The sequence below is a fragment of the Suncus etruscus genome, chromosome 10 (assembly GCF_024139225.1).
Source record: "Suncus etruscus isolate mSunEtr1 chromosome 10, mSunEtr1.pri.cur, whole genome shotgun sequence".
NCBI classification, from domain to species: domain Eukaryota; kingdom Metazoa; phylum Chordata; class Mammalia; order Eulipotyphla; family Soricidae; genus Suncus; species Suncus etruscus.
Genome location: NC_064857.1, coordinates 13,221,462 through 13,244,636, shown reverse-complemented (window position 1 = coordinate 13,244,636; position 23,175 = coordinate 13,221,462). Strand labels below are relative to the sequence as shown.

The following is a 23,175-nucleotide window of genomic DNA, read 5'->3' as shown; positions in this document are numbered from 1 at the left end:
TGAGTTTATCAAAGACTTCAACTTTCATTTGTTCACATTTTTTGCGGATTTTTTCCATTGTCTGATCATTTGTTTTAAGGCTCTTTTCTAACCTCTTTTGCTGTATTGAGTTGTTATGCATCTCATCTTCAAGGTAATTGATTCTGTGCACAGCCACTGTTAATCTGTTAGAGGGACTTTCAGAGAAGTTTTCATTTTACCTACCATGTTTTTCAATCCTGTTATTTCAGTTTGCAGTTTTCTCACTTTTACTTCCATATACTCTTGATGCTTACTGTGGTTTGTTCAATGTGTTCTATGCTTTCATTGAGTTTTATGAGTATCCTCCACATTTCTTCTCTAAAGTTCTCAACTGAGAGGCTAAATAAGTAGTTGATATTTTTCAGGTCACTGGAGCTATCATCTTCATTCCCTAAGCATGGCGAAGGCCTGAGTTGTTTCCCCATTGCATGTTTGCAGTGTCATGCTTTTTACATGCCATGCTGGGTATTCATTGACTAGGAGAAGTGTGCAGCATTGGAGAAGAGCTGAGTGGCCACACCCCTCTGGCTCTGTCCTTCAGAGTGGGGTTCGCTCACCTGGGGTGATGGGCATTTCAGTTACATCTCACAGGGGGTACAGGCTCCTCTCTTTGAGGTGGGGTCCACTTACATGGGGACGACATACTTTCTTGGAGCTATGGGTTGAGACACTGGCTCTGCTCTTCAAGGCAGGTTCTGCTCACCTAGGGCCGAGTGCTTTCTTGATGTTACCAGCATAGAACGCAGTCTGTACTCTTCAGGGCAGATCTTCTGTTTCCTCATCTGGGGGCAAAATGCTTTTTGTGCTCAGTCATTCATTGCCTTCTTTTTTACTTTTATTCCTTTTTTTTCCTATTTGAAAGCAATTGTTTATTAATTGACCAAATTACAAAAATATGGGACCTTAGTTCATCCGTTTAATCAGCCGGTTGATCTGGTCTTCCCTGTTGCCAGCATCTCCACCTTCTACAAGATGGGTGGTCTTTATCTTCAACCCACCTCTAGTAGAAGATAACTTAAAGGGCCGGAGGAAGTTGTTTGCCTCTTGGAAGCATTTTCCAACAGTGTAGATTTCATGAATCAGATCCTCCATGCAAACAATGCCGTATTTACCAAGATTTCTGGCAATCAATGCATTATCTGTTAGGGCAATTCGCTTCTTGTGGATTTTGCCATAACCACGCTTATAGATCAACTCACTTACTGGCTTCAGATTTGGATACCCCCGTGCAATATAGGGTTCTACAATCCTCAGCATGTTAATTGAAGCCTTGTTGGGCTTAACAAAGGTGCCATTAAAGATCTGTTGACAGCGAAGTTACAGCACCTTTCGGACCTTAGGGCTCACACCATTGATACCTCTGATCCTGATGACAAAAGCCAATTTGGGTTCAGCAGGAACGTAAAAGTTGCCAGCTTTTCTCGCCATCTGAATCTCTGTCCTGCACATCTGTCTATCCTCCTTGTGATAACGCTTAGCTTTTTCATAGATCAGCTTTCTCCTTGCCTTTCGAAGCATCTTTTGGGCAAGCTTCTCTCTCAGGCGCTTAAACTTCAGCTCTGCGAAATTCTTGCGCTTTTTCTTGGAGGTTTCTGGAACATCAGGAAGATTCTTTTTCTTCTCTAGAGTTGCTGCTGCTCCCGGCTTAGCAGGAGCCTTCTTTCTCTTTATTTCTGCGCCCTCCATGGTTCCAGTCAGAAAAGAGTTTTTACTTTTATTCTAAGATGAATACTAATGGCTGGAATAGACCAAATCCTGAGAACCTTTTTAAAAAATGTATTTGAACTTAATATATTCCATAGTCACATTCAAATTTTTATTTTGTTTTATTCTTATGATTCAAATTCCCTATATTTTTCCATATTTTGAAGATTCTTTTTGTGTGTTTTTATGAGCCAGTCTCTCTTCTTAGAAAATAAAGTATAATTTCAGAGTTTTGAAAGCTGTGAAAACTATGTTTAAACATGTGACTTCTTTCCTAATACCTTAACATTAGTCTCAGGGTAATGACCAAACTCCTTCATTATGATTTATGTTATTCTCAGTGGAAATGTGATTTCTTGTTTCACCTTTCTTTTATAAAATTCTTAGGATACACTATGTAATAGTATAGATTTTTTCTCCTTGTGTATTTTATTTTAAACATTATTTCAATATATAATTATAAAATATTACTATCAACAGAACGTTGTTATACACTTTCTAAAAATCTTAATGAAATTCTATAGTATTGTGATTTATTAGAATAACATCATATTCATGTGATAGGAAACAAGACACAATATCTGAATCATTCAAAATAATCTTGTCCAGTATACAGGCCATTATGAGTGGATGGTCATTTAAACTGGGTGATAGGGAATGATATTCAATATTCTAATGTCTTGACTTCTAAATGTTAAGACATCCCACTGTCACAGACCTATTGGTCCTGACATTCCACTATAAAAATTAAGGATGGCCCCCAGTTAGAGGGGGAAATAAGGGAGGCACCAGGAGCAAACAGGTGCAAGACTACTAAGTAGTAGGCTAGATACAGAGGGGACCACATATTCTAGCAACTCTGGGGGTGAGGGAAGAGGATATGGGAGGTAGGACAAAAACGAAGGTGTAGGGAGGACAATTTGGTGATGGGAATCCCCCCTGATTTTATGTAAATATGTACCTAATATATTATTGTCAACAATATGTAAGCCACTATGATCAAAATAAAAATTATATTTAAAAAAATAAGGATGATACAAATATTGACTGAGCCAACTAAACTAAACATTTTTTTCATCTCTTACTATCATCATCTGAGGAATAATTCTGAATAGAAAAACATATGGCAATAAGGAACAGAAAGCAATATTGAGCTAGATTCCTCTTAGTATTTTCTTGAATATAACAGCTAGGTATTTGAAGCACACAAGAACCAGCAATCATCTTGGTGGCAAGTGAATTGGTATATCTTTAGATTTATGGTGTCTTAATAAAACAAAGATAAAAGTAAAGATAAAAGAACTTGCATTTTGCCAACCTCTTCTTGTATATGAAATTAGTTTTAACATATATATTAATTAAACATCATATTTTTTCATTTTTTGAAATACCCAATTTCTTTTATGACCTATTACCTTGGAGTATATATATATCTATATATCTATATATCTATATCTATATATATATGAAAAACCCTAAGAATAAGGAAAAAGATATCTTTATAATATTTGAAATATAATTTTATAGAACTAATTACTTTTACCTATTAATAAATTAGATGAAGAACAAATAAAAGGAAAGAGAAAGATCTTTCTCTATGTAAGCAAACTCACTCCAGTCCATTTACTTTATATTTGTAGAACTTAAATTTAGTTTAATTCAGTTCTAACATTTGAATTTGTTATGTGATTTTTAATTTCTCATGATAGAATTCTAAGAAACATAGTCTTGTCAATTTTTATTACTGAAAATTAGCATAGTTTCTCAGAGTGTGATTATATATATATATATATATACTTATATAGGTATCAGTTTTGTTTGGAGAATACACTTGGTTGAGCTCAGGGTTTACTCTAGATTCTACAGTCATGGATCACTCATGGTGGGGTTCAGGAGACCATGTGGGGTGCTGCAGTTCAAACCCAGGTTGACCCAGTGTAAGCAAGTACCTTACACACTAAACTGTCTCTCCAATCATATAATATATATTCATATATATATATATATATCTTATAAGATCTTTCATATCAGTTTATGTAGCAGGATATACATTTGAACTTGACTATATGTCTTTCTTGAATATGAGGTTGTATCCATGAGCTTTGTAATGTGAGAGTTAAGGATATAATTGAGATTATATTTTTTACAGAAGCAGAAATGAGAATTTATTAAATTTTGTACCTGGGTTCCATAAAAATCAAATAAATTCAAACTTGTTCAAATAAAACCAACTCTAAATTTTTAGTGTTTGAGTGAAGATTAATGTGTAAAAAGTACTGAAAATGCTATAAAGATAAGCTTTGTATGCTTTAAACTGGATGCAAAATTAAACCTTCTATTTTTACACTCCTAAGTATCATAATATTAAAATGGGCTAAGAAGTATAAAAAAATTACTGTGGTTAAGGCATTTGCCTTGAATTCAGAAGACCAGGGTTTAATCCCTGGAACTACATAGGATTCCAGGAGTTCTGATAGGGTTACTCTCTGAATGCAGAGCCAAGAGTAAACCTCAATCATAGCTGAGTGTGCCCCCAAACAGTCACAAAAATAAAAATAATTTAAAAGGAGTTATAAAGTGTAGAAAATGAAAAGTTGATGATGCCTTGAGTTTATCCATTTGTTTATTCTTCAAATATTTCTTAAACATATATTTGGCACTCTATGTGAAAAACTATGCTCGTTTTCAGTAATAAAAAATTGACAAGACTATGTTTCTTAGAATTCTATCATGAGAAATTAAAAATCATATAACAAATTCAATTGTTAGAACTGAATTAAACTAAATTTAAGTTCTACAAATATAAAGTAAATGGACTGAAGTGAGTTTGTACACAGAGAGATCTTTCTCTTTCCTTTTATTTGTTCTTCATCTAATTTATTAATAGGTAAAAGTTAATTAGTTCAATAAAATTTTATTTCAAATATCATAAAGATATCTTTCCCATTATTCTTAGGTTTTTTCCTATAAACTCTGAGGGAATCATAGAGACTTTATCTAATTAGGATCCAATTTTGCAGGCAACATTTTACAAGTAACATTGAGTGCTTCAGTTATTAAATATGGTCTGTGCATCTATTTTAAGTGACTATTTATTTTTATAACATAGGTTCAATGTTTCAATGTTTCTCCAAAATGGTGCATTTTCTATTATTTGTTGGTATTTCATTTGCTGTCATAGAATTGTGAATATCAGGTTATTCAGTGACTGTTCACTTAGGCTTTAATGCAGTAAGCACAGAAAATTTGATTTTATTGTTAATTTATATCTTTGCCTTTCAAAATAAGCTATATTTTTGTGTTCTTTAAAGGTATGCTTTTAAGTTAGCAGAAGGAGCTCCTCTTTTTATTTGTTGCTATTGTTCGGTTGGTTTGGGTGCTGCTCAGGTGTTACTCCTGGTTCTGTGCTCACGAACTACTCCTGGCAGTACTCAGAGGACTATATGAGATGCCAGGATTTTAACCTTTGTCGACCACATGCAAAGTAAACAACCAAAATACTGTGCTGTTACTTTGGTCCCATAGAGCTCCTATTTTTAAATATGTAAAAATTGTAATTTTTATAGAAATTCATTTGTTTCTCAAGTGATTTAATTTTATTGAATGGGAAGCACTTCATATTGAGACCAATGAACCAATGTGGCTTAAATCGCCTCTTAAGTTCTAGTATGACTGGATGTAACTGATTTTCTCTCTGTCTTTCTCTCTCTCTGTCTCTCTCTCTTTTCTCTGTGTCTCTCTGTCTCTCTTTCTCTGTCTCTGTCTCTCTCTTTGGATTTTGGACCATACCTGGTGACATTTAGAGGTTACTCCTGGCTATGTGTTCAGAAATCACTCCTGGCTTGGGGACCAAATGGGATGTTGGGGGATCAAACCGTGGTCTGTCCTAGGTAGCGCATGCAACACAAATGCCCTACCACTTGCGCCACCACTCCAGCTCCCTGATCTTTTTCTCATATTCATAATCTTCAAATACCTTAGTGAGAATTTAAAGACCCACTCTTAAACTTTTTTTAATCTGTATTTATATACATGTGATTTTAGTAGTGCTTCTCTAGGATTTAACAAGAAGAACAACTATTTACATATAGATTGTGTGATATTTGGTGCTCTGTGGGAGAATAATAGCGATCAAATTAGAAATAACAACTCTTCCCTAGTAAATGTTCATGGAATAACAAGATTGTAAGCAAAAATCTGAAATAACTAAAAATTAACTACAGTTAAAATTTTTTATGTGTGGAAATAGGGAGCAGAAGGAGGGTTGCTGGATAGCAAAATCTAGGACACCATTTAAAACCAGAAAACAAAAACAAAGACTCATGATTTCAATATTCAAAAGATGCTTGTTACCTGTGACTGAAGTATAGTTTTTTTGGTAGAAGTTTTATTATTATCTAAGAATACATTAAGGATTTGTTAGCTAAGATAGAAAGACCATTATAAAGTAATTTTTATTTGGATAATTAGAGTGAAAGTAGTTAGAGAAACAAATTGCTTATACATTGTATAAATAAAGCTATTATCTTTGTGCATGAAAGTGAAAAATAGAAATAACAGACTAATGTTGATTAGAATAACTACCATTACAACTTGACAAAAATTTGTGTAAGATCAAAACAATAAAGCTTGAGTATTCTAAAATAAGAAAAGTAGGGGTCCAAAGTCACAGCACAGCAGTAGGGCATTTGCCTTGTACGTGGCTGATCCAGGATGGACCTTGGTTTGATCCCCTGGTATCCCATATAGTCCCCCAAGCCAGGAACAATTTCTGAGTGCATAGCCAGGAGTAACCCCTGAGCACCACTAAAAACAAAATCAAACAAAAAATAAAATAAAACACAAAATGTATTAAGGATTATTTAAAATTAAATACTACAAAAATGATGATGAAAATCATAAGCTAAGTAATAAATGAATTACTTAGGACGAGGTCTGATTAAAATGGAAAGACTTGTTTAGAGACTATAGAGTTATAACATGAAACAAACTCTTTTGCATGCAGTCAATCCTAGTTCTATTTCTGCAACTGCATACAGTTTCTTGAGAAGAGAGATAGGAGTGACCCTTTAATATTTCTGGTCTGAGACAGTTCTATCACAAATAGACTTAACATAAAATGACATTCATTCAATATATGAATGTACAATTATAAAACCATTCTATGTGAAAGAAACACAAAAGAAGACAAAATTTGTTCCCTCCCATAGAAATGTTACAGTATGGAGGCAAATACAGCAAACTGGTGATAGAAAGCTAGGGTTACAACACTGATGGTAGGAATGCCCTTGTTTCAATGTCACTATGTACCTAAAATATTACTGTGAAAGATTTGTAGTTCACTTTGGTCGCAATAAAAATTATTTAAAAAATCCAAATTCTTAATAAATTTCTATTTTTACGCATAAGACTATATGACCTTAGAAGTCTACATCTATTTTTGACCTTGTATTTTAAAACAAATGTAGCATATGTTATTTTTTTTCTAAATGTTAGCAATATTATAATTAATCAAAAGGGTTTCTGATGTAGGCAGAACCATTAAGTCCACCTTAGAATTGTACCATTTTTTGTGCTTTTGAATGCATTTATGATCACCTCTTTATGATTTCTGATCTTTATGATTTACATTTATTATCAAATGTTATCAACTCATAGTAAACTTTTTAATTGAGATGACAGTTGACTTCTGCAATACAAGCCTCAAATAAAAGTTGTGGCTATGGCAGTCATGGAATAGGTGTATCTAGATTTTATTCTGATGTCTTTTCATAGGAAAGTAAAATCTCTAAATCATTTTAAAAATGTATGGTTAGGTACTCATAAACCCATTTTCTTATCAAGCAGTAACTTTAAATAATTTACTTCTTAATGCATCTCTGTAAGTACAGAAGTTTGCAAATGAAAATTATGCATTTAAACTATTGGTTCTAGCAATCTCTCTTTATGGCCATTTTCCTTAATTTAATCTCCAAACCTCCTCCAGGCAGTTGGCATTGAGTTTATTGCTTATTTGACATTAAAATCCTTAAGACCTTGTTATTTCACAGCAGGGTTTAGTTAGATATATTCCTGACTAGTTTCCATTGACAAAGATAAAATTCGTATCTTCTAGTCTTCACACCAATTTCCCACAGCTATTGAGATTCTGCTTGTAGTTTCTTCCGAAGATCAGTTCTAATTATCTTTCCCTGAAAATCTAACTAAAATAACTTTTTTTGATTTTTTGTGCTCTTTTCTGCTAGAGAATTATTCATAATACTTTATTATGTTTTCTTCTGTGTATGTGTATGTTTGTTTGAGCCACACCTGGTTCTTGGAAGAATTTAGATACCATATGGGATACTGGGGATCAAACCGGGTTGGGTGTATACAAGCAAATGGGTAGGAACCCACCATGCTATTGCTCGATCTCCAAAACACTTTCTTAGCATTAGATTCATTTTGCATGTAATACTTGAACATCCATTAATAACTTTTGCAGAATGGACAATACCCACATAGAGAGTCACCATTTCTGCATTAGGCCAGCTCCATAAACTCTGTTTATATCTGTTATATCTCAAAAGAGATATAACTACATTAACAAAATGACCTTTGTATATTCATGACATGAACAGTTCTTGCTTTCTAAGAAATGTCAGTATCTTATAATTACACAATGTCTTAGAAGATTTTCTTCAAAATAAACCACTTAATTTAGTGTATGTCTTGTATATCTATCTTGCTTTTACTTCAGATATGACTATGAAAAGATTCATAACAGTAATTTAGATGAAAATTTATGGAAGCTATGAAAAGTAATTCTATTAACTTTCCAGTATCTTTGAGTTCTTAAAGTATTAATATGCTTAATTAAATCATTATAATGGAGGATTTTAAAAACATAAATCCATAACAAATGATATTTATTATGGTAACAGTTTCAATATTTGATATGTAATTATGGAAGTTTAGTAAATGCATATTAAAGTTAAAAATAAATGTCAACATTTCCATGAACTTTTTTTGTTTATTTTGTTTTTTGGGGGGCCACCCCTGTTGGCACTCAGGGGTATTCATGGATCTGTGTTGAGAAATCACTCCTGGCAGGCTTGGGGAACAATATGGTTTATCAGGAATCAAACACATCGTTGCTTTCTCTCTCCTGCCCCTTTATAAAATTTCTTAATCATTGTTTTTAAATGCTTTCATTATAATACAACTTTGAATAATTGCGGTCGTTTAAGACATTAGTTTGACATTCGCATTCTTGTTACAAAATTATATATTAAATTACAACCAATTCACCAACTAAATTGTTTTAATAGAAGTTAACAAAGATTTCTTAAATAAAATATAAAGAAACTGTTCCTGATTCCCCAATATTAGTTTAAAATAAATTAAATTTAACTTCAATGACATCAAATTGCAGCTGATCTTCTACCATGACTCCAGAACACAATCAGAAAATTTTTTGAGCACTATCCCAAATAATAACACAAACTAAAAAAATTTTAAGGAATAAAAATTAAATTAATAACTAAAATTTTAGAAACTTTAATTTGGAGTTACAAAAGTTAATCATAGTATATAAATTTTATCAAACAAAAGCGTCAATTTCTTTAAAGACCAGATTCATATTCTTTGTCAAGTTCTTTTAATATTTATGAACATATAAAAATCTCCATATTCCATTATATTACCCCACAAATTCAAGATTATGAGCTTTTCTTCATGATAATGTTGATAGGAGGCATCAGTTTTTAGTGTTGCTAATTTAAAAGATTCTTATGAATTTTTATAATTTATTAAATGCACTAAAACCAACATTTACTTATCTTGACAAATTAATATTACATTTAGGTTGTTTAAACTCAGATTATATTAGAAATACAATTTGTTTTTCATCCACTTATCATGTAGATGTTGTAGTGTTATATATGGCAAAATAATTTCTCTACCTTTTACATAAATACAATGCTTGATTGTAGAAAATAATTATTTTCTTTCTTTTTTTGTTGAAAATAATTATTTTCTATATTACTTTTTAAATGAAAATGTTATCATTGAAACCATAGCCATTCTACCAGAATCCAGAAGAAAATATTAGCTACTTAAACTTTCCAGGTAATTCGATCAAGGTGACACCACTAGGAAATTCTTAGAAGTTATGGGGGCAGATTCCCCTTTTCTGCATAAACCATAAAAGTCCTGTGCCACACCCTACACACACCAACAGAAATGACCTTGCTCCAAGACTGAACTCAAGTAATAGAACTAGCTAAATCTTCACAGGAAGAATCAGACTAGGGGCTGAAAACTCTGAAATTCATTCCAGTATGGGGTTGGACATACTACCCTTCAGCCCTCACACAGATATACACACCCTAACACAAGAAAAACCCAGCATCCTTCACCCATACCAGCCATCTTCCTGCCAGAAAAATGACCCTGGTTTTTTTTTTTTATACTTCAAAAGAAAATAATGGCTTCCAGGACTTCCCAGGAAGTCCAGGCTGTGGAATTCTTAGGATGGGTAAACCCATATTCCCTTTTCTACATGAACCATAATAGCCCATGCCACAGCCTGCACCTTTGATGGAAATAGCTGAGCATTGTGACATAAACTTATCAACTTGCCAAAACACCAAACTTTGTTTCATAACTACAAATCTTGGACCACGCATCTACAAATGGATGTATGACATCTCAAAATTGTCTCATAGTTTCTGCCCAGTAGTATCACAGAAAATCTGATGAGAAGTCACAGAGTAATATATCAAACTAAGTGAGCTGAAACAGCAACACAGAAGGCAATATGAGCACCAACCACATCACACTAGAGATGCTTAGACACGCAATGATAGAATAATTATTGCAAATTGACATACGTTGATCTAATTTTTGATCATTTCATTTACCCTGTGTTATAACAAACAACATTAAATAAAACTGTTTGAGCCAGCATTGACACAGGGTATGGTAGTGGGTGATAAATTAGGGATACTGGTGAAGGTAAGGTCACACTGGTGGTGGGTCTGGTGTTTAAACACTTAATGTCTAAAATACTGCATAATGAAACACTTGGTTAATCATGGTATGAAAATAAGAAACAATTGTAAAAGCCATGTCTTTATACATGCAGTGTATATGCAAATCTAAGTCCTTATAAATCTAAATTTTAAGTCATAAACAGAATTTAAGCAGTAAAAAATTAGGGCCGTATATATAGCACAGAGGTAGGGTGTTGGCCTTGCATGGAGCCTATCCAGAATGGATGGTGGTTCTAAACCTGGCATCCCATATGGTCCCCTGTGCCTGCCAGGAGCAATTTCTGAGTGCAGAGACAGTAGTCACCCCCCAAAAAAAAGTCAGCAAAAACTTACATTAGGCTGACTTTACAGTTCATGAGATACTGAATCCATTGCCATAGATTTTCAATGAGTTAACCTTAATAGAAAATGATCATGGTTCACCAGTCAACCATAAATTATAATTAAATTTTGCATAACAATACAAAGTTATTTCTGTATAGTTACGCCACCAATCAAATTATTATTGAAAAGTCCCTATGTGAGTTATGAGTAAACACAACAAATGTAGAAGTAATATCCTCTCATAATTTTCAGCTGCGTAGGGTCTATTACATACATATAACTAAATGTACAGAAATTTTGTACTTTGAAGAAAGAACGATACATTAAAAAATTGAAAAAGTAAAAAACAAAGAAAAAGTAGAATGATATTATCATGGTGAAGTTATAAACTTAATCTTGTTTTTCTCCAGCCATGTCCTAGAAATTGTAAAAATTTTGTTTTTTTTAAACAATTGATATAATACAGAGTTAAAGGTGTTACATTGGTATGCAGGATTATGAGTAACATGGTTCAGTATTTTTCAGAGAATACTAAATGTACATTGAAGATTTTATCAATAGTTAAATCTGATTAAAGTACTTCTTAGTGTCTTAATAGTAACTTAAACTATGGGAATAAGGAAAAAATCCTACTAGGGAATTGTATGCCATGATATCAGGGTTAAAAAGTCAGTATGCTTCTTGATGACTGAAACAAAATGTATTTTTAAAGGCCTTTGAAATCAAGTAGTGTACCTATAACATATTCTACATAACAACTTAAATTGGTGATAAACATAGAAATAGATTTGCTTCTGAGTGGAAAATTCTTGAAATCAGCAACATTTATTGATAGTTTGTGCAATAAAAGATGCAATTCGTTCAATTTTCTCGGATAAAGTTTTAAGGAAAACTTTTTAATGCAATGGCTAACCTACCTCTCAAACAAGATGGCTTTTTAATGACATTTTCAATATACCTTCTATACATCTGGTTCTAGTTGAAATTATTAGCCTGAATGATTTAAAGACTTCAGATAGCATTTTTCAAGCAACAAACAAACACATACAGCACACGTGTAAAATAGAATAATTTTCTACTTCTTTATTTTTAATGGGTTAAATTTCTTTGGACTGTTGGAGCTATAGATTTTTTTTGAGACTGTGAGCTACAAAGTCAAGTGGTATTAATTTTCTCTCAAACTACCAGCTAACTAAAAAATAATCATTAGTTCCAAAATTCAGATTTTACCTAGATTGTTGGTGTGGCAAACTATTGAATTTCTTGAATTTCTCACAGCTCAAAAAGCCATTGTCTGAGAATAGACAGCATATTTCTATCATAAATTGTCAGTTGTATGAATTACCTCCAATACAATAGATCTTTCCTGCCCTACACAGATCATTAAATCTACTTCAACATGATATTCCCGTGAATTTCTTTATGTTTCCTGAAGAAAGCTAACATAACTAACAATAGTGCATAAAAGAGCTAATAGTAACAGTTGTTATTCATTCAGTTTATACTTGTTACCAATATTTCACTATTCTAATATTTTTATTTATGTAGTGATTGTCCATTTTATATATGAATCATATAGAGAATTATGAAAAGAAAAGTGAGTTCTGTTCTCAGGAGCTTATAATTTTTTACTCAACACTGTGTCCAAATCAATAATAAATATAAGTGATAAAATTATGAAAGTGTGAACTAACCCAAGGCAAAACTTCCTGTAGAGGTCATAGATTGAACTTCATTTTTTTTAAATTTTCATTTTATTATTATTTTGTTTATTTTGGTGCCACACAAAGAGGCACTTAGGGGTTACTCCTGGCTCTGCCCTCAGAAATAGCTCATGGCAGACTCAGATCATATGGGAGGCCAGGGATCAAACCCAGGTCAGTCCCGAGTTGGTCACATGCAAGCAAATGCCCTAGCCACTGTGCTAAGCTTGGAACTACATTTTAGAAGATAATTAAAGGTTAGCAAGTTTAGTTTCATTCTGAATCCTTTCCTCTTAATTTTTAAGTTATAACAATCTCAATCTGTGTGTTGACATGCCCTAGTTTTTGCACTTAAGTACAGAAAAAAGACTTTTAGAATCACTTCTAATAAGGACTAGAATCCTATCAAGACCCCACATTCATGACCTCATTAATATTAATCACCCCTCAAAAGCACTAGTAGATTGGAGATTGACTTTAGTATATAGATTTGGGAGTCTGAAAGGTCACATACATCTATGGCATAACAGGAAAGTTATTTTACTAAATGTTATGGTAATAAGAAATAAGGTTAATAAATTCTTGAGATACATGCATTTGTCCATTCTAATATACAAATTGGGTGAAGATATAAATAAATGCAATCAATATGTTCACCACTACAGAGAAATAAAAGAGGAAATAATGGAAAAACAGTCAGTTCTTTATAAAATTACAAGATCTAAAAAAATGACTGCAAAATTTCATAGTTAAAAAAAAAACCTAATTGGAAAATTAGTGAGCAAAACAGAAAACTGAAAAATTTTAGCAGTGGCATTGTTTTTACAAAGTTGATAAAAACTTGGAGGAGGAAATGTACCTTAAAGGAAGAGGCCTGGAGCTCACTTCTCCCCAACTTGCCTCGTATGGTCCCTGAAAATGCAGACCTCTAGTGTGCCCTGAATTCCAACTTCACAGAGCTGGAGTAATACCTCATAACTCATGAAAGCAAAAAATTATTCGTCCCACAGGACTAGACGAAGAACTGCCAAGAACTGTTGGTGACAACTTCCATTATCAAAAATGATAAGAGCCTATAAGTGATAGCATTATTTGTATCCTGATACTCACAAACCACATTAATGTCTCTAATACAGGCAGGGGAAGAGGTGGAGGGAGATCAGGGGCATTGGTGGTAGGAATGTTGCACTGGTGAAGCGGGGTGTGTTCTGTTTATGATTGAAGCCCAACTACAATCATGCTTGTAATTATGGTGCTTAAAGAAAGATTTTGTTAAAAAAAAAAAAAGATAGAAAAACTGAATAGCATTTGATTTTATCCTGGAGAATGAGAATGTTTAACAATTGAATATTAATTTTACTTAAAGCTTTTGTAGTTTCTTTTGCTTTTAGTTATTGTTTTCTGCTGGTGTATGTATGTATGTATATATATATGTATGTATATATATATATATATATATATATATATATATATATATATATATATATATATATATATATATATATAATTATATATATATATATATATATATATATATATATGAGCAGCAAGTGTGTGTTTACATGAGTTTTGCCTCCATCAAAAAGTATATTTTGGGAATACATAAAAATGATTCTTGGAAAATGATATACTTAATGATCTAATACAAATCTTTGGTAAGGAATTAAAAAAGTATGTCGGAGTGGCCTTGTTCTCCGCGCTGCGTGGGCGAGGACCGTCTACCCTGCCCGTGGCCCGCCATCTCTTCCCGACGGAAGGAACATCATGCCTTCTATTAAGTTGCAGAGTTCTGATGGAGAGATATTTGAAGTTGATGTGGAAATTGCCAAACAGTCTGTAACTATCAAAACCATGTTGGAAGATTTGGGAATGGATGATGAAGGAGACGATGACCCAGTTCCTCTCCCAAATGTTAATGCAGCAATATTAAAAAAGGTTATTCAGTGGTGCACCCACCACAAGGATGACCCCCTCCTCCTGAGGGATGATGAGAACAAAGAAAAGCGAACAGATGATATCCCTGTTTGGGACCAAGAATTCTTGAAAGTGGACCAAGGAACACTTTTTGAACTGATTCTGGCTGCAAACTACTTAGACATCAAAGGTTTGCTTGATGTTACATGCAAGACTGTTGCCAATATGATCAAGGGGAAAACACCTGAGGAGATTCGTAAGACCTTCAATATCAAAAATGACTTTACTGAAGAAGAGGAAGCCCAGGTACGCAAAGAGAACCAGTGGTGTGAAGAGAAGTGAAATGCTCTGCCTGACACTGTAACACTGTAAGGATTGTTCAAAATACTAGTTGCACTGCTCTGTTTATAATTGTTAATATTAGACAAACTGTAGACAAACACAGCAGCAAATCAGTTGTATTAGCAGACTATTGTCCTCATTGCATGTGTAGTTTGCTTAGATTCCATATCTATATTTGAGTTCTTTCTCATGATCAAAGATTTGCCGCCCCCCTTTATTTTTTTGCTCTGAATAAAACTGGTGGTTTCTCTATAGAAAGTGGCATTTTCGGCTTTCCCCCTTTTTGTAAAACAATTTCTGCCTACTTACTGTCTTAAACATTAGTGATCTATTAAAAGTTGATGTAAGAAAAAAAAAGTATGTCATTTAATTCAGCTACTTTTAAAGAAGAACTTCATAAATCACAAAATAAAGCACTCTGGTGCTCTGGTGCTTTGAAAAAAAAATGGTGCATAAGCCTAACTTATAAATTTGGGTTGTTCTTAGCTAAAAGAGTTGGATTTGTGAATTGTATAATAAAGGAAGTACAAAGATATTAAATCAGAAAAAAATAATTAAAACCAAGTTCAGACGGATACAGATCAGAATCCACAATGAGCTAAGGTAGGTCTATGGTGCCTGTGCATTTGTTCTGTTTTCCTATTTGGTTTTGGGTTAACTTGCAGAGTGTTTTGCATTCATTTCATCTTTCTCACATGGGAAATTGCACAAAAGCAACCTAAGATTGCTCCCTTTTGTCAATTGTTTTGGAACAAATGCATGTTTTCAAAAACAAGCTATACAGCATATCTGGCTGTAATTGTAGCTATATCTATTGGGAAAAGCACTGCCAAGGTGATGACATGTGAACTGAGTTGTGAAACGTGAAAATATGTGTGCTATTTGAAAAGAGGAGAGGAACCGAGCAAAAAGAGCAGCTGTACATAGGGGACTCCAGTGAAAGAGAAAGTCATTTAGCAAACGTCCACTGTGTGTTTTCTTTATATGAACTCATTATATTGGCTTTTATCAAAAATTTTTTTCTCACAGCTATTGCCTGGATTTGTCTCTCCATCCTTTAAAATTGTAATTTTATTATAGGTTATATAATATATGGCTACGATAGTGTTAATATTTATGGTATTGTATACAAGCATTGCAGTTCACCACCATCAAGTACTTTAGAACCTCCAATGTCCTTTGGTACTTCTTGTCTACCACTTCAATCTCCTTCATTTCGTATTTTTTTATTTTAAATCTTTATTTAAGCACCAGGATTACAAGCATGATTGTAGTTGGATTTCAGTCATAAAAGGAATACCCCCTTCACCAGTGCAACTTTCTTCCATTGCCCAATTTCCACTACAATATGAGCTTTGTAATCAGATACCAAGGGTTTGTTATTGTTTGCTATTGTCTATTCTCTGGTTCTCTCTTTATACATATATAATTAGATATAAATATGTAGGTATATATATTTTATCAATGAGTGAGAGCATCTAGGATTTGTCTTCCCCCCTCAAGTTTATTTCACCTAAAGTTACATTTTTTAGTTCCGTACAAGTTGGATCAACCTACAGAATTTCACCTTTTTTTTTTGTTTTGTTTTGTTTTTTAATTTTTTTGGTGGGGGCACACCTGGCAGTGCTCAGGAGTTACTCCTGGCTCTGCACTCAGGATTCGCTCAGGCACACTCTGGGGAACATATGGAATACCATATGCAAAGCAAATGCCCTACTACTGTGCTATATCTCTGTTTGTCCTCTTTTCTAATAGCTGAATATATACCCCAAACTTCTCTTGATCCATTTATATCTTATCATTGAATACCATACTTCTGCGGTTAGTGTATGTAGTGCTATAGTAAACTTGAGGCATGAACACATATTTTATGTGGTTTTATTTTTGAAAGGTAGAGACTAATAAGCAGAATCTCAAGTTTCATATGGAAACTTTATTCTTCTTACTTTGAGAAAATTTCACAATGTTTTCCATAAAGGTTGAATTATATGGTATATACTTTCAGTAAAGGCGCATTCCTTTTTTTTCTCTATTTTTTCTTTATTTTAACATCTTGAATTACATAAAAGATTGTGATTAGGTTTCAGTCATGTAAAGAACACCGCCTTTACCAGTGCAAACATTCCCACCACCAATGTCCCAAATCTCCTTCCATCCCACCCCCACCCCCACCTGTACTCCAGACAGGCTTTCCAGTTCCCTCATTCATTCACAATGGTTATTGGTAGTTCTCTGTGTAGTTATTTCTATAACTGTACTCACCACTCTTTGTGGTGAGCTTCATGGAGTGAGTTGGTGTTCCAGCCCTTCTCTCATTGTCTCTGAGGATTGTTACAAAAAAGACTTTTATTTTTCTTAAAACCCATAGATGAGTGAGACTATTCTGCATCTCTCTTTCTCCCTCTGACTTATTTCTCTCAGTATGATAGATTCCATGTACATCCATGTATAGGAAATTTTCATGACTTCATCTCTCCTGACGGCTGCATAATATTCCATTGTGTAATGTACCAACCAGTTTTCGTTAGCCATTCGTCTGTTGAAAGGCATCTTGGTTGTTTCCAGAGCCTGGCTATTGTGAATAGTGCTGCAATAAATATAGGACTGAGGAAGGGGTTTTTGTATTGTATTCTTGTGTTCTTAGGGTATATCCCTAGGAGTGGAATAGCTGGGTCGAATGGGAGCTCAATTTCTAAATTTTGGAAGAATCTCCTTATCGCTTTCCATAGAGGTTGGACTAGATGGCATTCCACCAGCAGTGGATAAGAATTCCTTTCTCTCCACATATCGCCGCCAGCACTGATTGTTCTCATTCTTTGTGATGTGTGCCAATCTCTGTGGTGTGAGGTGGTATCTCATCGTTGTTTTGATTTGCATCTCCTTAATAATTAGTAACGAGGAGCATTTTTTCATGTGCCTTTTGGCCATTTGTATTTCTTCTTTATCAAAGTGTCTGTTCATTTCTACTCCCAATTTTTTGATGGGATTAGATGCTTTTTTCTTGTATACTTTGTATATAGCCCCTTATCTGAAGGGTGTTGGGTGAATAGAGAGTTCCTTTTTTACCATGTACCTGCCAAAATTTATTTTCTTATCTTTTTTATGTGCCAAATTTTTATGGTGTGAGATGATGTCTCATTATTGTTTTGATTGCCTTTTGTGTTCATCTTAATGCCTAAAGTCTTACTGTTATACATGTCCTTTTTGATTTTTTTCAATTATCCAGATAACATGATAGTATCATACACATTTCAGTTTTCTTCATTGCTAGCATTGGATTTGGTCTTGCCTCAATATTAAATGTTACAAATATTTCTTTCTATTAGCATCTTTAGGATGTTGGAATAAAAAATATTTAGGATATTTAAAATATTTTGAATGGAAACTTTATTAATTATAATAAGTGGATTATCATGTTTTCATTTTATCTGTATTCTGAAGTATTGCAAGCTTAAATATTTAACTGAATGGTAATCAAAACTTTTAATTAATCCAAATAAACATTGCTACTATAGGTTTAATATGTTGTGCAGTTGTGTGAATAAAAATATTCTTCTTTAACATGGATTCATCAGATCAATTAACAAACTCTTACAAAATTCTATCAAATGCATAGTATAAATTTTAAATATCTGATTCTTTTTCATTTCAATAATTTCCTTTTCTACTTTCTGTGATTATTATTGTGATGATATGTACTCATAACTTGGCTCATAGAAACTATTCAGAAAACTATGCTTCCGTGCAAAACAGCAATGTTATTTAATTCACTCAAATGATTGTGTTAATTGATTTCCTGATAAAATGCAGGCCTATTTCTCCACATGGATGATCAAATTTATTTTAAGATCTAATCCTGTGAGAAAACTGAAATCTAAGATATTTTTTGTAATTTGCTGTCTCATATTTATAAATGTCTTTATTAGATGGAGAGTATTTGAAACAAATGATAATACATTAATAAAAAACTGTATATATATTCAAGAGAATCATCCACACTATTTAAGCTCTTTGTAGTGTATTGTTTATTTTAAACATTCTCTGATTTTCTACAAAAATATTCTATTTTATTTTCTGCCAAAATTTATAGTGCCTTGGTGTTTTGTGGCATTTATTAGTTCCATAACTATATATTGACTAAATGGATTTCATTGCAATTACTTAAGTAGTTACTCTAATAACTACATTATACAAGTACTATTACATATATATTTTGATTCTTTTTATTTACATATTGACCTTTAATTTGCCTATTTCTATTTGTTTATTAAATTTATTTTGTGTCATCTTTTGACTTCTATTTCTCTGAGGAAGGTCACACCCAGCAATGTTCAGAAATCTCTCCTGACTCAGGGGACCATATGAGGACCGGGGATCTAACCCACATTTATGCTGGGTCAGAAGCATGCAAAGCAAATGCCCTACCACTGTGTTACTGCTCTGGTCTCCATCTTTTGACTTTTCTGATTTTGGCATTATCATGATAAAAATATAAAAAAGTTATTAGATTTTATAAGTTATTTCCCATATCCATTTGGTATAAGTCAAAGAAAAAAACTTCAATGAATAATGGCACTCTTCAATTTATTTATTTCACTTACAAATTTCATTGATTTAGTTACTTGCCTATTATTTATTGGTTTTTTTCCTATATTTCTTTAATTTTAGAATGAATGTAATAAAACATTTTTCTGGATAACACCTTTATATTTTAAAAATTAGGAGACATTTAATATTATAGAATATATTTTAAATAGAACTTTAATCCCTATTCCATAATAATACTGGGTGAAAAAATAAGTTAAGATGCAGATAAATTAGAAATTACTAATGAAAATAAAAAATTATATTTTAACTTATCACCATATCAAAATGATAAGGAGATGTTTCTTAGTTACATAGACAAATGTTAGACAATAAAAATTTATGAAAATAGGGGTCAGAGCGATAACACAGCAGTAGGGCGTTTGCCTTGCACACAGCCAATGTGACGTACTTTGGTTCAAACCCCCAGTGTCCCATATGTATCGAGCCAGGAGCAATTTCTGAGCACGTAACCAGAATAACCCCTGAGCATCACAGAAAAAAAGTTTATGAAAATAACATATATTACATATGTTTCTTTATATAAATTTATCAGTAAAACAATGTCATAGAAATCAAATCTAAGGGAAAGGAATGGCATGACTCTTTATAATTATGTAATTGAAAAAACTGTTATCCTTGTTCAAGTGAGCTTTGAGTTTAAAAGGGAAAATGAAGTCCTCCATCTTTAGGAATTATAGAGTTGTAATATTTTCACAAGTAAGTCAAAGAACTGTTTGGGGAATTTTACATGGTTGGTATTTTTTAAGTTTAAAAGTTAAAATTGTTTTCAGTTTTATTGGAGTACAAAACATTTTGTATTGTTTTTCAGGATAATTTTATAAAATATCTAAAAATGATATATATGTTTGTGATAAACTACTATTAAGGGAAGGCCAAAGGGCTTGTTTTCCTGTCACATATAAAATATGGCTTTCTGGATTACAAGTAGGCCATCTTCCCTGTACATCTCTCTTGAGATTGAATCTAGGATATTCTTTCTTTCTCTAGGTAGCTGAAAGTATATGTGATGTATCAGCTCTTAAATATCTTTGCTAGAGGAAAGTCATTTTTATTTAAATAAAAGCATTTATTTTCATCATTAAAATAGTTGCAGTGTATATAAACTAAGAAAGAAAATAATAAATTTAGAAAAATGAAGAGTAAAACTCTAAAATTATTATTCAGTTATCTCCATAAGAAGCAGAGCACAGCCTATTTAACTTAAGAAAAATAAATAGAAACCTTCTCCATGACACATATAAGCATTTATTATACCAATCATAGTTTTGTGTGGAGATGGTAAGACCTATAACAACGGGGTTGCTTCAAATGCTGAGAAACCATGGAAAAGAGTTTTTGTATTTTTTGCAAAGGAAACTCAAGGAAAGGATATTTTACACCTACAGTAAATGCATAAAGGAGGTGATCATAAAACTACAGGACATAAGGTTCAAGTTTTGTATTTATAAAAAAATATTTGCATTAATGCAAATAGAAAAATAAAGCTTTCTGGGTTTTAATATGTTTTGTTACCAAACAGGGTGATAAATTATATCAATAAATATGTCACTTTTTAATAACAAAATACATTGATTAATAAAAATTATGATGATCAATTGGTTTGTTATATAATATACATCAGGTGACACATAATAAACAAATATTTCTGGAGATATCAATCTGAAGATACCAGCAATGATATCAGGAATCTGGAATATGGTTGGAGAGGGGTGAGTTGAGGTATCTGTATACTTCAAATCCTACTCAGTGCCAACACTGATGTAATCATGGGACCTAAAAGTAAAATAATTAAAAAACAGTCTATTAAGATGGGCAGGTATGGGGGTACTAGGGACATTGTTGGATGAAAAGTGATGCTCATAGTAGGTTTGTAATTGGAACAGTGTATGCCTGAAATTTTAATATTAATCACTTTCTAAGTCACAATACTTCATTAACATCATTCTTCTGGATTACTGAGAAAAAGTATTTTAATCAGTCGCAACAAAATCCTTAATAATGAATAAAATCAAATAACGGGATATTTCTAAATTAATATGAAAGCTCTAAAACTAAGAACAAAGAAAACATCAAATCATAATTAGTTACTAAAACTTTTATTCCTTATATCAAGATAAAAAATGGACACTTTTATCAGTCATATTGAGCATTTTGCTAAATGGCATTGACCTTTGTATAAAAGAAATTATCTTTGGTCAGGGGACAACTCCTTGAACAATGCACGTGCCTTCCAAATACCATCCTTCCTAGTCTATAGTATGACCTTGAGCCTAATTCCAGCACTACTACTTAGGATTCCTGCATTCACAGTAAAAGCACATCAAAACCAAACAAAAGAGCACCATACCAACTGTCTGATATACAGAATGGCTGGTAGACAAGTACTTCTACCAAGAGTACCGATCTCTGACTTATGCAACAACTACAAGAAGGCAAAGGCGGTAGATAAAAATGTCGAAAATTAGAAACACAGTCACCATGTTTGAACTAGAGTTCAAATCACTCTTTTCTCAGAAGAGATATACACTGGGCCATGAAAAATTAAGAATACACTGGCCCATGCAGCAGAAAGTTGGTCATCTTGGGAGGAGGGTATAGACCAAGCCTCCAACATGCTGAAACCATGTCTGTTGCTATCATCACCCACCATTTTCCTGATGGCCCTGCCTCGACACTGATCCTCTTTGATTCCCTTCAGAGACTCCAATCTGATCATACTTCAGTTATGCTAGAATTTTTGTTTGCTTGATATTACCAGGACTTTTTGGAGACAGTGCAGGCACCCTCCCCGTGTACCTTCCTTATTCTAGGAATCATAGCAGCTGAGAATACGCCCCTAAAAGTCATAGTATTAGTAATTGTGCTTTGAATGCCTGGACAAAACATTTTTTTTGTTTGTTTGTTTTCGTTTTTGTTTTTGGGTCATACCCGGCAGTGCTCAGGGGTTACTCCTGGCTCTATGCTCAGAAATCTCTCTTGGAATGCTCGTGGGACCATATGTGAGGCCGGCATTTGAACCACCGACGTTCTGCATTCAAGACAAATGCCTTACCTCCATTATCTCTCTGGTCCCAACAGCACATTTTTAATGCCTACTAGCAGGGGTCTCAAACTCCCTCCGTACAACATTTTGTGGCCCTGCCCTAGAGGAATCTGTTTTGTTTTGTTTTGTTTTAGTTGTTTGGGTCACACCCCCCAATGTTCAAAGCTTACTACTGACTTTGCACTCAAGGATCACCCAGACTTTGCATCCTGCGGCCCCCAGGTAAATTGAGTTTGAGACCCCTGGTATGAACACACCAATTTAACAAAATGACAGCTAACAAGAGCTTACTAAACCTTCAGCCATTATATTGGTGAATTCGTTGGAGATGCAAGAATTTTCACAAATGTGCTTACTACTATACTTTTCCTTTTTTCTTTTTTAACTATTTTCTTCTCTTTATTTTTTAATTTTTTTCTATTTTTTCAATAACATTTTTTACTTATCTTGATCACTTTTATTTCGCTTATTGATAAATAGA

General features: G+C 33.1%; 2 protein-coding genes and 1 pseudogene across 6 annotated transcripts in view; 2 read left to right on the top strand and 1 right to left on the bottom strand.

Moving 5' to 3' along the window:
* RALYL (RALY RNA binding protein like) overlaps window positions 1-23,175 on the top strand; it is a 712,684-nt gene that overhangs the window by 447,742 nt on the left and 241,767 nt on the right. The window lies entirely within an intron of this gene.
* On the bottom strand, window positions 925-1,707 carry LOC126020549 (60S ribosomal protein L7-like; annotated as a pseudogene).
* On the top strand, window positions 14,479-15,361 carry LOC126020554 (S-phase kinase-associated protein 1-like). The gene has a single exon (XM_049782036.1). It carries the CDS (start codon window positions 14,552-14,554, stop codon window positions 15,041-15,043), a length of 492 nt encoding a protein of 163 aa, XP_049637993.1. The 5' UTR covers window positions 14,479-14,551; the 3' UTR covers window positions 15,044-15,361.

What these genes read in the sequence shown, in the direction of transcription:
- LOC126020554 (XM_049782036.1), top strand. Translation starts at nt 14,552, where the DNA reads ATGCCTTCTATTAAGTTGCAGAGTTCTGATGGAGAGATATTTGAAGTT.